This window comes from Parasteatoda tepidariorum, chromosome 5 (assembly GCF_043381705.1).
Source record: "Parasteatoda tepidariorum isolate YZ-2023 chromosome 5, CAS_Ptep_4.0, whole genome shotgun sequence".
Taxonomy (NCBI): domain Eukaryota; kingdom Metazoa; phylum Arthropoda; class Arachnida; order Araneae; family Theridiidae; genus Parasteatoda; species Parasteatoda tepidariorum.
The window spans coordinates 40,369,093-40,383,200 of NC_092208.1; the positions used below are offsets into that span (position 1 = coordinate 40,369,093).

At 33.0% G+C, this 14,108-nt stretch overlaps 1 protein-coding gene across 3 annotated transcripts in view; it reads left to right on the plus strand.

Annotated features, from left to right (window-relative positions):
- Positions 1-14,072, plus strand: part of LOC107450814 (cytochrome P450 3A24) — a 28,306-nt gene extending 14,234 nt beyond the window's left edge. For all 3 annotated transcript variants that reach the window (XM_071181338.1, XM_071181339.1, XM_043043211.2), the window contains 7 exons: positions 166-281; positions 417-492; positions 3,748-3,911; positions 7,468-7,556; positions 9,264-9,407; positions 12,446-12,608; positions 13,770-14,072. In XM_071181338.1, the coding sequence (XP_071037439.1) occupies positions 166-281; positions 417-492; positions 3,748-3,911; positions 7,468-7,556; positions 9,264-9,407; positions 12,446-12,608; positions 13,770-13,877 (860 nt within the window). In that variant the 3' untranslated portion in view covers positions 13,878-14,072. The remainder of the gene's footprint in view (positions 1-165; positions 282-416; positions 493-3,747; positions 3,912-7,467; positions 7,557-9,263; positions 9,408-12,445; positions 12,609-13,769) is intronic.
- The last annotated feature ends 36 nt before the right edge of the window (positions 14,073-14,108 follow it).

The following is a 14,108-nucleotide window of genomic DNA, read 5'->3' on the forward strand; positions in this document are numbered from 1 at the left end:
AATTGTAAGATAAAATTATTTTAAGTACGCAAACACCTATTTCAATTTATTTCATAACCAAAGTTGAACAGCCGACCTGTTAGTTATTATTTATCTTCATTTTTTTAAAAACAATTATGAAAAGAAGCTATTTCCACATTTATTACTGAATTTCTTTACTTTTAGTTTTGTTTCCACAACTATTTAAACTGCTTAAAGTTTCAGTCTATGAACCAAAAGCAACGGAGTTTTTCGTGAATGTCACAAACGAAGTGGTACGAGAACGAAGACGGAGCAGTTTAGTAAGTAATGCACTACGTGCAAATTATTCACGCATTAAGTGTTTCATATAATTTTTGATTCTTATTGTAATCACATTGAATCTGGTAGTTTTGTGATCATTATTTAATGCTTAATTTAAATTTTTTTTCAATCAGAAATCGGATGACTTTCTTCAGTTTATGATGGACAATACTGATGAGCAAAATAACAAACGTGAAGCTCGTAGAAAAAGTAAGAATATTTTGCTCCATGTTTTAAATATATAACCAAAATATGGTTTTGAAAATTCTGAAGGTGTATAGACATAACCACAATATTATATGCTAGTGGGCTGTGCCCCCTGCTCGCTAACGCTCGCCAACCCCCGAAAATTGCTACGCAATCTTATAGGGTTAGCTTCGCAATCCAAGCTCGCTTCGCTCGCTACTAAGTTAGGTACATTGCAAATCCATAAAATTCTAAGAATTCAAAACAATCATTCAAATCCATATAACAACTTATTTTTAAAAAGAAAATTAAATCTTTTTAGTAAATACTAAGTCATTAAAATAAATTTGAATTCAAATAATAGACATGTAATTCGTTAAACCTATCAGAAATGTGCTATAGTATAAAATCTTAAGGCGTGACAGCACGACGGAGACTCATTTTTCAATGAATAACTAATAACAATAATAAAACAAATAAATTCGTGATATAAATCAAAAATCGTCTTCGTAATATATAAATTCGTGAAAAAAAGCGCTTTCGACAAAATACTAAAATAGAGATCTATCGACAAAGACTACTCACTTCTGCCTAGCTTAATAGTATGAGTTTGCCGCAGCTGATAGGGTGAATTTCGGAAGAGATCACATTTGTTTAGAATGCTCTTTTTGGTTATTTCAGTTTCCGTTTTTAAAAGCGCTATATGTTGAGTCACATCATCTAGATTTGGCATGTGAAATTTTTAGCGGAAATCATTGGTCGATTTTCTAGCATTGCCATTCGGGGTGTTGTAATGAGGCTTTTTTTGTCGCCGTGTAAGAGAAATATATATATAGATGATTCCAATAACCACTATCACAAATTTGCATCGACTAAAATGAGAGTAAGAAGTTATAAACTGATTACCATTACTAATACCACTATAATTTAAAAGCATTCTTATATAAATATTGCAAATTATTTATGAATTGCTAGTAATATAGCTAAAAAAAGTTATTGACTTCCAACGCGAATTTTGGTCGATCCGAACTTTGCACCGGAAAAAATTATATCATTACATCATTTCTAAAAGCTTCAAGCATGATCTTTAAAGTCTCCATTATTTCGATCAACCCCTGTATGCATAACAGAGAGTGGAATCGATGCTAAAAATATGTGAGGAACAAGTTGATAAAGCAAAATAATAATAGCTTATCGGGGATGAAATGATAAGCAGGGGATGCAAGTGCTTTTAACATGTTAAAACTTTGACAGGTTTTAAAGAACAGTTAGTTTAAGGTTATGATAAATCAGTCTGAAATACATATTAGATTTGTTAGTTTAAACTTAGATTGGAATATCAATTTATGTTATGGATTAGCAGCAGAGATTAGAAAATTTACATTATCTTTTTTGCCAGATTGACATACACAGGAGAGTAGCGGGGGGTAAGAAAAGGCAGTATTATCCTGATAGTTATAAAAGAATACTCTAGTCGGTCATCGACAGTTAAACTTATTGATTTTTTTAGTTGTCTTTTATATCTAATATATTTATTTATTTTTACATAAGCAAGGGAGCAGACAGTAAAATTATTTTGCCATGGACGATTTTCATTTCGCTTTTAGTCTGTCAAAGCTTCATTAAATAACAAAAGTCTATCAATAGTTAAATCAATGTATTTTTTTCGTCGGACTTTTTCTTCAAATCCCTTCTTCTTCGAATCCCGCTCCAGGCGTGGATGTTTCTCTTCATGTGTTGTCCTCTGTTGTATGTGATGTGTGAATGTGGCGGCCCACCCTATGAACGGGTATGTGCGGCAGTGCGGCGTGGGTAATGTTGCTCGCCTCTGTGGTTCACAGGTGCCCACTGGGTAAGGTTAAATGAGCAACACTTCCGGCATGTTCCCAGATGAAGGACGTAAAGTTCAGTACTCGCCATTAGAATTTTTTTTTCTCCAGACTGTGGCAATCCATTATTATTGGTAGCGACAAATAAGATGGCATTTACGGGGTTTCACAGGAGACTATAAATGTAAAAAGTGGTAGAAACTCAATTCATTTTTGTTTACTTATTATCTCTTTAATTATTTAATTATAACTACCACTGTGACTTATAATTCAAATTATTCATGTTTAAAAAATGAAAAGAATTTCCATATTAACTTTTTAAGAAAAATTAATTAACTATTAAAATAATAAGTACACACTAAAATTATCTGTGCTTAGAGGTTTAATTCTGATTACTATTACTTTAGTAGGATAATTCTCCATTGGTTGAATTTTTATAAGTTTCTCTCTTTTGAGGGGGTATGTAGATGAATTTTTTAGTGATGTTAATATTTTTTTTAAAAATAAATACCTTTTTTGAAAGAATAAAAAGTACACTTTTAAATGTTCATTTTTTAATGATTTTTAGTTTAAATTATAGAAAAATGCTTTTAAGCTGTTTTTCAAAAAATTATTTTTTTTTAGCTTACTTCCTTTTTTAAAAAAAAGTGCAGAGATGCTTGTATGTACAGAGATTGTAACTTAGCATGCATTTAATTATTTTTCATAAACTAAAAATTTTGGTAATGAGTGAGCATTACTATTTAAAATATAAATAATCCATTCAGTTATTACGCGATATTTGCATATTTTTATGAATTCTTTACTTTGTTAAGTGAGTAGTGCTCTTTCGAAACTCAAAGTGAGGAAGCCCCCTGCCCATTTTTATTCCTAGAGAGAATTCTATACAACTAGTGGGCTACTCCCCCTGCTCGTTAACACTCGCCAACCCCCGAAAATTGCTACGCAATCTTATATGGTTTGTTTCGCAAACCAAGCTCGCTTCGCTCGCTACTTACTTAGGTACATTGGAAATGCACAAAACTCTAAGAATTCAAAACAATCATTCAAATCCATATAAAAACTATTTTTTTTAAAAAATTACATCTTTTTAGTAAATATTAAGTAATTAAAATAAATTTGAATTCAAAAAAATGACATGTAATTCGTTAAACCTATTATAAATGTGCTATAGTATAATGCGGGATGTAAATCAAAAATCGTCAAATAAATTCGTAATATATAAATTCGTGAAAAAAAGCGCTTTCGGCAAAATAGTAAAATAGAGATCTAGCGACAAAGATTACTCACTTCTGCCTAGCTTAATAGTATGAGATTGCCACAGCTGATGCTCTCTGGTTATTTCCGTACTTAAAAGCGCTATATGTTGAGCCACCTCAGTAGATTTGGCATGTGACATTTTNTTGGTAAAAGCACGAAAACGTTTTATTTCTTTGTTTCTTCTTTTCAGGTTTATCAGAACAGGAGTTAGTGTCACAATGTGTCTTCTCATTTTTGGCTGGATTCGAAACAACTGCCATCACTTTATGTTTCATTACATATTTCTTGGCGCTTTATCCGGACATTCAAGAGAAACTCATCGAAGAAGTAGATGCAATTATGACAAGTCATAATGTAAGTTTCAATGAGCTAAGACCAGGAGGCCATGTAATCTGGGCTGCCAACTCAAGAAGCTTTTAGGGAAATTGTCTCCTAGTAGTAACTAAGTCTATGTTTTAATGCATAGATTCTCAACCTTTTTAATGTTACCGCCCCCTTATGCAGCAAAAATATTTCAACGCCCCCCTTTGTGTAAATTCTGTTATTTAGAGCATGGTGATGGAACGATGTGTGCTCAATTATAGCAGACAACATTAAGCAATTTATTAAGAGTTACATTTGTTTGGTTTTTTAAAAAAATAATATGTACATTAACTCCATACTTTCTCACTGCGGGTAATCGCAGTCTATTTGTTTAAATTAAAATAGATACGGTAATGAAAAAAACACAACAAAGAAACCTATGCTTAAAAAGAATCCTTTATTCTTAATTAGATAGTTAAAAAAACACCCAAAATAATTTTTTACACTAAAAAGTAATATCAACGAAACATTAGTTTCTTAACGTTCGGTTCAATACATTTAGTGAGGTGAGAAGTCTTCTCGTTGCACAATTTCGAGCTGATTTCTTTTTTTTTTTGTGACAAGATCAACAAGTTCAAGTTCGACAAGGCAGGAGGAAGGGAAGGCATTTAAAAAATTTTTTATCGATAGTCCGCTGTTCAGGGTACTGATGTTACTTTGAACTTGAAGCCAAAATTCTGCGAGAGGATCATCACTTCAAAGTTTCATTTGTTGAAAGTTCGACCAATTCCTCATAAGTCTAAACCTCTGCTGTTTCAATATTCACAAAAAGATTCATAACCCAATAACCCATTGAGGGACTTTCAGGGAACGAAACATCTTTAAAACGGTCAGAAAAGTCCACGTGCAAAGAGTCAATGTGTTGACAATATTATTGTGCATCATCAGAGCGACTTAGCTGAACCCATTCCAACCAAAATTCTGCTTCCACAAAATGAGTTGTTTCAGAAAGGCAGAAATGACTGACTTTTGTAGGGATCAAATTGCACTCGTCGCCATGAAGATGTAAATTTATGCCATTAAACTTCGCAAATAAATCCGCCTAAGTCTTTCTTAAATTCTAGCATTCTGTCTCTCTGTTTTAGAGGAACTCCATCACTGAGTCGAAAAGAGTCCAAAACCTATTGAGACAGATGCCTTCGGAAAGTCAGAGAATCTCAGTGTGTAGTAGCAAGCGATTGAGTTCTTCATCATACACAGCTGTTTGAAAAATCAATCATTGAGAGCATTACTGCGAATTTTGCTCACAGCAAACATGACATATAGCAATAATTGATGCAAACGGTAGTTGAGATTTTTTCCTACTAAACGCTGTGTGTGAATGACGCAATGAACAGCTAAAATATCTGGTATTTCCCTTTACAAAAGGGTGATAAACCCACGATGTCGATCGACCATTGCAGGAGCGCCATCATCCCACTCACTGTATCGTTGTTTAAAGGGATATTTTTGATTGTATTGGATGTGGGTGGATGGTGTAAAACTGTTTCTAAAACTTCCTTGACAACCGGCAGTGTCAGCTCAGCGCCGATTGTATGAGCTTTCCCAGAATCAGCAATAAATTTTGATGTATCATAAGAAGCTATCGAACCATCGTCGAATTTTTGTGATGAGGTTGCTAGCAATCCTGAGACCGAAGGTGTCTTCAGAAACTTGTCTTTGTTCGTGAAAAATGACAAATCTTTATTTCGCTTATGTTTCTTTAGTTCGCTTTGTTACAAAGTAAACACATGGTCAGTTAGGAGTTCAACAGCGATTGAACAAATCCAAACCTCAAGTACGTGGTACGGTATTGATGACACTTCTTTTTGTTATTCGGCATTGCTGCTGGCAGCAAAATTCAAACGATGAAATAAAATCAACTATTTCTCCAAATTAATAAATAATTTATGGTAAAGAACTAATTCGCGCTTATACCTGGCCAAATAAACAATGAGATCGAATCAAAACTGGGGAAGAAACTGTAAGGAAACTAACGAAAATCATCATAAGAAGCATGGGTCAAATCAAACATTCATACCGAAAGCTCATGTACTTTGATTTCCACCAAATGGCTTGAATGAGTCAGAGCCATTCGCGAAATAGCTTGAATAAATCAGAGGCAAAAACTACTGACTCGTGCGCTGCGCTCAGAGCCTAACAAAGGCAGGGACATACTGACAGTTGCCCCAGGCCCCCCAAATCGAATTAAAAGTTTATTTTAAGTTTCCTTCTTTAATGAATTTTTTTTAAACAGAATATCAGTATAGTGTAAAATCCCTCTGTTTTATATTAGCTTCTTCATTAATCTATCGTATGTACACAAGAAATCTATATTTCGTAATTCCATGCCTTTCTGGTGCGGAATTCAGTTGAATTTTTGCAATTACGATGGACAAATTTAGCTAATCAAATGCCTATGTTTTTGCATATCGCAAAATGCGACATTTTACAAAAATGCAAGCTTCTGATGGTCTTAATTGAGTCATCGTAATCTCGAAAATTTAGCTGAATTTCACCTCAATGTCAGCAAGGATGTGAATTTTACGCTGCTAGATGACAACCAAAAAAAACTGCATTCGGCACGATGGACATAGAATTGTCAGAAAATCAATAAAATGGACAGAACGATACCATTGGAGGGTGGGGTGGGGGGACATTACAGCTATTTTAGTTTCTAGTCAATTTTCTTGTTATTCATGTATAATGAGGAGAAAAATTTAAATAACTCCATATAGTTTAAAGGAGGGCCCCAATTAGGCTAAGTTGGACCCTGGCTGCGTTGTGTTAGTTCGGATCGGAGAATAGGTGTCGTATAAGTTTGTTTCACTGGTGGTACAAAAGGTGTATCAGATAATCTTAATTTATTATATTAATTTAATCTTTTTTTTCTTTAATATTAATTTTATCAAATAAATTTAATTTAATAATTTTATTTGGAAGTCTTCATTTGTAAGTGTTGTATTGTTTTATTTGTGTTTTATCATAAAATTTAAAATTAAATTTAAAATTAAATTTCAATGACAAATCATGCTCATCACCCCCTTACCACCCAAAACATACCCAACGCCCCCCTGGCGCCCAAAACAAGTTCACCGCCCCTCAGCATACTCCCAACACCCCCGTTGAGAAACAATGTTTTAATGCATTATTCTTTGCAAATGAGATTTAATGTAATTTTCAACATCACATGTTAATGATTCAGAAATTTCGATGAAACGCCTCCTTTGTTACCCTACGTCGTGAGGTTTTAAAAATGATGGCAAAATGTCCAAAAATCTGAAAGCTTCAGTTTTTAATCGTCCAAAACTCTTTAATATATTTTGCTAAAAAGCGCTTTAGTTGGTAGTTCTTCATTACCTTTCAAAAAGTCGGTAGGATGTAATTTAGCTATAGAGAATTTTTTGTTGAAAAATGCTATTGGATTATGAACCATAGGGGCATTAAATTATGATGTTTATTTCAGTTAAACGTCTTTAAAAAATTTTCAAGACCAGTTGGATTATTGATTTTTCTTACTTACCATTTCTGACAGAAACATCACAGAAGTAAATTCTTTCATTTTCAGGGAAATATTACATATGAAGTAATCCAAGAAATGCAATATATGGACCAAGTTATTTCTGAAACTATAAGACTTTGTCCTCCAACAGTTAGGTAAGCGTTTTACTGTTTAGAAAGCTGCTAGGAAACTCTTTGGTAAGATATTTTGCAGCTAATATGTAAGCTGAAAGTTGATATTTTTTTGGAAATTAATGAAGAAATTTTTATAGTTTTTTAATTTATTTTAAATTTCATTTTAGGCATGTCAAAGTATTGTAACATGGTAATAGTGGTCTAAAATCCAATTAAATAAATATTGGGAAGCAAAGAAATAAGTAATAATATACAAAGTTTGCTGCTGTCATTAGGAACACTCTTTTAGGTTTAGATGGAGGAAAAACTTTCAAACTAAAAATGAAAATTTAGCAACTATGATGAATGAGTACTTGTTTCGCAATACCTTTTCTTCATGAAGCAAATTGATACAGATCTATTTTTCTATCAATTTTACTACTTCCGAGTGCGAAGAAAAATGCCTTAAACTCTTCAGAGCAAAATGTTGTTGTTGTTGTTTTGAATTTCACTTGTCTATACCAGCAAGCCTACTTTGTGAAACCAAGCGAATTTAAGGCCGGGGGTGCGTTTCTTGTTTTTCGGTTGTGCCATATATGGCCAAGAATACGACTTCAGCCGCACATACTCCACAGCCCACTCATAGGGCGGAACCATTCATTTCTTCCACAGATCGTAGTTTTGACCTGAACCAGAGAACGTTAAATCTCCATTGCAGTACCCCCATCGGTATGATTTGTAATGGAAGCATGGAGGACTTTGATACCCGAAAAATTTGACGTGCACCAGTCACCATTTACTACACGGGGAGACTTCGGGCGGCGGGGATCAAACTCACGACCTCTTGAACTTGGGTGCAACGCCCTATCAACCAGGCTATCCGGCCCAAGCTAAAATGCTCTGAAATTTGTTTAAACAATGTTCTTATAGGTGGTGTATTGACTCGAATGTTGTAAAACGAAAGGGGTGTAAAATTTTACGTAATTCTAGTGTCTATAGATCAGAACATTTTTGTGACCCTATTTAAGAAATTTATGTATAAACCCTATTTCCTTAACTTTAATTCTAAATTCGTCGAATTTCGAGGATTTTGGACCTTACTAATTTTTTGGATGCAATTTCTCAAATGGGTATTGGATTTTGCCTTGTTGCTCGGCACCAGCCTGAAGGCATTCGCCGATTCATTTGGTATAGTACCAATAGAAGGTGATATAAACGTATCTTGGAATAAACAAATATAGTAGGATAATCACAAAACATAAAATTTAAAAGCATGAAAAATTATGTGTACAGGCACAGGTTTAGCATATGAATTAAAAACATGTGATTAAAATGACATTATTCGATACTATGTTCGAGTTATTTACGTACTACGATTTCTCAAACAAATTCGAAATGGTGAAATCAGAATTAGTTTTTTAATGGAAGTGGTAGTTAATAGGGACACAAAAAGGGTTTTTTGTTTGTGATATTCGTTAATGGTATGTATCTTATTTAAACTTCGCCGCTCACAAGCTTAAATTACAGTTTTGAGAAAAACCATTAAAAATTTAAATTTAAAAAAAAGTTAACCTCTTTAAAATGTAAATATCTTATTTTTTAGATAAAGCTGTGTTTACTTAAAAAATTAGGGAGTTGAATAATACTTTACATTTTAAACAATGCGTGGTAAAACAGTTTCTGATTATTTTTTTTAAATGACAATTTTTAAGGTGTATGCAGCGCCTTAATAAACTGATTCATTTTTAGGTTGGACAGAGTATCTGTCAAAGATTACCAGATTGAAGATACGGGTATTGTTATACCCAAGGGAACTATCATTTTAATTCCAATTATTGCCATCCAAAGAGACGAGAAATATTATCCAGATCCAGAAAAATTTGACCCTGACAGGTAATTTTCTAATTTCAAGTGTGATATAGCACTGTAAAATCCACGGTAAAAAGTTTTTTTTCTGTTGTTGTAAATATAATGTTTTCGGTGAAAATTTACGGTTTCAGTCATCAATCGAAACATCGTCAGGTTTCAATTCTGTTTTCTAAGTTAATGCGTTACCCATGATCAGTCTACCACTGAGGATATTTTACGTCAGCACTGTGGTGGTCGGCACAAGCCGGATGCGGGATTCACACCTGGTTTATCTCGTTGGAAGGCGAACGCTTAGTCCCCTGAGCCATCACGGCTCAATATACTTCCACTGTCACGATTTGATTGAAAGAAATGCAGGATGAAATACAACACAGAGTGTGAAATGCGCGTTTTAAAATTAGGCATAGCTCAAAAGGCGCGTATATGGAACAAAAACGCATATGCTCATGGAAAAAAACACACACTTCAAAATGCTGGTCTACGAAAAGGAGCAAAGCTTTGAAATGCGTCCTTGAAAAATTTATCATAGCTGAAAATGAGCATTAAAGAAACTGGACTTGATATGCACTTTTTTAATGCTACAAATGGGAAAAGATTCAGACCTTTAAAATATTTTCATTAGAAAAATATATACAAAATGATTTATACCTTACGAATTGTTTTGGATTCAATAGTTATTTCGTTTAATACACAATTAAATAGTAGCTTAAATACCGGAATAAAGGCTAAGTCCATTTTCTTCAATACGCATTGTATGGTATGTCCATTTTTTCTTCTCAAACTTGCCTTTCAATACCTGTCTATTTTCTTAAACACCCATTTCATGTTATACTTAAATTTAAAACGCGTGTATCGAGCAATGTCCATTTTGAAACACGTATTTACAGCATTATTTTCGAGCCCACATTTTAAGTCAAGTTCATTTTCTTCTTACAAGGAAGCTATAACGCGAGAGACACTTTTCCTGACACATTCCGTTTCACCTCTATTTTTAAATTAAGGTTTAACACATAAAAGAAGTGCGTTCAGGTTGACCCAAAGTAAACCATGAAATTTCAATCGATGAATTTCTTTTTTCACAATATCAAAATGCAAGCAAACTACGGCAAGATTACTTTTCCACTGCTTATTTATGAATAATCTTGCCATAATCAGTTTACATTTTGATATTTTAAAAAACAAAGTCAGCATTTGAAACTTCGTGGTCTGCAGTAGGTTTACTTGTACTCAGTTTTTTTCTATACTTTAAATTTTAAAATACTAATGTATGTAAAACAGAATTTGCTAACAAGCGTTTCTCTTACGGTATAGCTTCCTCTTAAACACGAATTTTGAAGTGATGTGATTGTCTAATATAAAAAATATCATTGACAATAATATGTTGAATGCTAACTTTTTAGTGTCTAACCGCGAAATAAATTGAGTAGTTAATTGCCTGTTACTTTATTGTTTGTTACTTTATTGCATGAAACTTGTGTGTTAGTTAAAATCACAAAGGTCCAAATATTATTACTAAATTGCAACATTATTTTGGAGGGGAAGGCAAGATTATAAGAGCCAGAAGCTGAGCCCCATTTTTTCTTTTTTTCTGAAAAATGTCATTTGGGTTGCAATGATAGCATTCCTGCCATTTTTTTACGATTTTTACGATCGATATCTTTTTGTGGTTGCTAATTTTATGCTTTATATTACTCTGAATTTGAAAAATTTGATTTAAAATTATCTTAATCACCGCAGCATAAAGAATTGAAAATAACATACTTAGGAATCGTGAAAATTGTGCTATATATGTGCGAATACCTGACAAAATTTAAGAAATTGCTAATAATTTTATACTTCCTCCGGCCCAAATTAGTTGCTACATTTAGGTCAAAAATTGCCGTTCAAATTGGTTGTTACATGTCTAGGAGGTGGAGTCATTAATGACCGATGCAGTTTAGTAGATTGACACCAGTAAAATTATACTACTACTGCAAATACAGGGCCAGAGATTTCAAATCATTAGCCAGTAAATTTGCCAAATATCAAAAGTATTCGCCAATTTTCTTAAGCCTTCGCCAAATGCAAATCTTTAAAAACTTTTATGATTAATTTTTTCGCATAGAAAACTATTTTACTGTAGTTTGTTTCAGGCTTATATTATTTGGAACCGATTCTAATTGGTTATGCAGCACATACACCGAAAATTACTGTAATCGAATAAAAAATACGGATTTTTTTTCTTTTTTCGAAAAATTCATTTTGACGCAATTTTAAGGATTGAGATAAATATATATCTTTTTCTTTCCAGTGGAAAAAAAACATTCCCCAATACTTTCGCAAAAATACTAATTTATTCGCCAAATTTATGATTTTATCGAATTTGTCGAGGTGGCGAATTCTTAGCATGGGCCTTGCACTATTATAGATTTTAGTTTTATGCGATTACTGGTTAAAGAGTTCTTTCAAAATGAGACGTGGTGTACGAACCCTGGATTTTTTAAAACCTAATTTGATACTGATTTAATTAGAGAAAAAGGGAATGCTTGGTTATTGATGTTGTTGAGTGATAGCATAGCACTGTGAGTTTTCAGATAATGTTCAAACAAAATCATAAGACCATGAGTATCAATAATCAGTACAAAAGTACTCAATGTAGCAGCCAATTTGGGACAGGAAGAATAGCTTTTACTCTTCTCTTCAATGACAAACTATGAAAAATCTCTAACATAACTAGTAAAAGTTGGCAGCTATACAATAGTTATTGACTACCATCTCAAGAAAATTCCCACAATAATCCGAACCCGGAAATGAGAAAAGAAATTAGCATCAAATCCCTTCTTTTTCTAGCTTGTTTTCAAAAGGAGTGAAAGATTTCTTCAAGCCTACAATTAGCCCTGCATATTTTTATATCGTTTATGAAAGTACAATAGTGAAGGCTCTCGAAAACAAACTAGAAGGGAAATAGTTTTTTAAATCTTCTCATTTCCAGGTAAGGATCCTTGTGAAAGTTGATCACGGGATGGTAAATCAGCATTTTGTTTTACATTTTTATCATTAATATTATTTTTATGTTTTATCAGATTCAGCCCTGAAGAAAAGTCAAAGATAGATCCTTTTACCTATTTGCCTTTCGGAGCAGGACCCAGACAGTGCATTGGCATTAAATTGGCACTTTTAGAAGCAAAAATTTGCTTAGCATACGTATTAAGTCATTTTAGAGTTAAAAGATGTTCACAAACGAAGGTAAGCTTGTCATAAGTATTTTACATTTTCATATCCAATAGTCCCACAGTGAACCTGGTCGTAAAGGCACGATTTCCAGTAGAACATCGAAGTCAAGAATCACTGGCTGTGATCAATGAACGGGTGGGTGACCACTTTGATCAGCCTGCGTAGAGATTCAAGGGTGGGCGGTATTGGTCCTTGTTAAACCATTCTGCTGCAAAGTGTTCGACTTCGCGCACGGGTCGCTGGGCTACCAAGAGGGGGAAGTCATCCTCTTTGCAGAGAATCGAAATTGTGATGGCATGTATTTGGATCTCTTCAGGGATGTTTCCCAGACCATCGCCAATTGACCAATGTGCAGCTCTGGGTGGCATAAATAAAGTACAACCAGTACTACCCATATCGGAGGATCATCTGCGCATTTGTGTATGCGCGCCACGTCTGCTTCGTACCTGCTCTCCATCTATTTTAGAAATTTCATAAAAGATTTGTTTTTGTTTTTTTTACTTGAGTTTATGATCAGTTTGAGATAAAGATAAGTTACATCATTAATATTATTTTGTTGTTCGAATAAGGAAATATTTTGATTCAAGCTTGTTTATGATACGAACTCGTTTTATTATCATTTGTGGATTCTGGTGAGATTATTCGAAAGAAAAGTTTGCGTTATATTTTGAATTTTATCTAAATCAATTTTTCGTAGGAAATAGTTATTTATAACAAAAGTTATTTTAAAAAAATATTATTTTGCTTTTAACTTACTGTTACTGATATTTATTCGTGTTTCATTATTTTAAATATTTTTACTGATTGAAAGATATTTGGTTATGCTAAAAACTTTAAAAAAAAGTTGTAAGAACTGCAGAGAATTTTTTTTTAAATAGTTAATTTATTAACTCTCGAACTTTTAAATCGAATGAATTTTAAAATGGTTCCCATTTTAAACGAAGTAATACAGTTGAGTAACTGCAAATATTTTCCCCAATTGGCTTGTACCAAAAAAACATATCAAGTGGTATAAAAAGCATGTTGCGATTCAATTGTCTCTGTTTAAAATTTGATAATTTTTCCAAGTAATTAATCACAATACTAATGATGATGACGCTGGTGAAAATGTTAAAATATTTGTTAAAGAAATTACCGAATTTCAATTAACTAAATAATGTTTCTACTTTTTAGGAACCATTGGAATATAACAACGGTGTTGGCTTTCTTCATCCTAAAGAAGTTTTCGTAAATTTAGAAAAGCGGGAAGATTGTCCATTATCCTTACACTTACAAAAATGAGAATTTCTTTCCCATAAGAAACATTTTTTCTCATTGAATTTCTTCACCTCCATTCATTGTTATAAAAGGAAAAAGAACACGAAATACTTAATGCAGGATATTTACTATTTATATATTTATTTACCTTTATTTATGAATCATTGGTTTTCATCGCTTCAGTTATTGAAACAAACAATAAAATGTTTTTGGAAAAGAGTGAGTTTTGCAATTATTTTTTGTTTAGAAAAATGG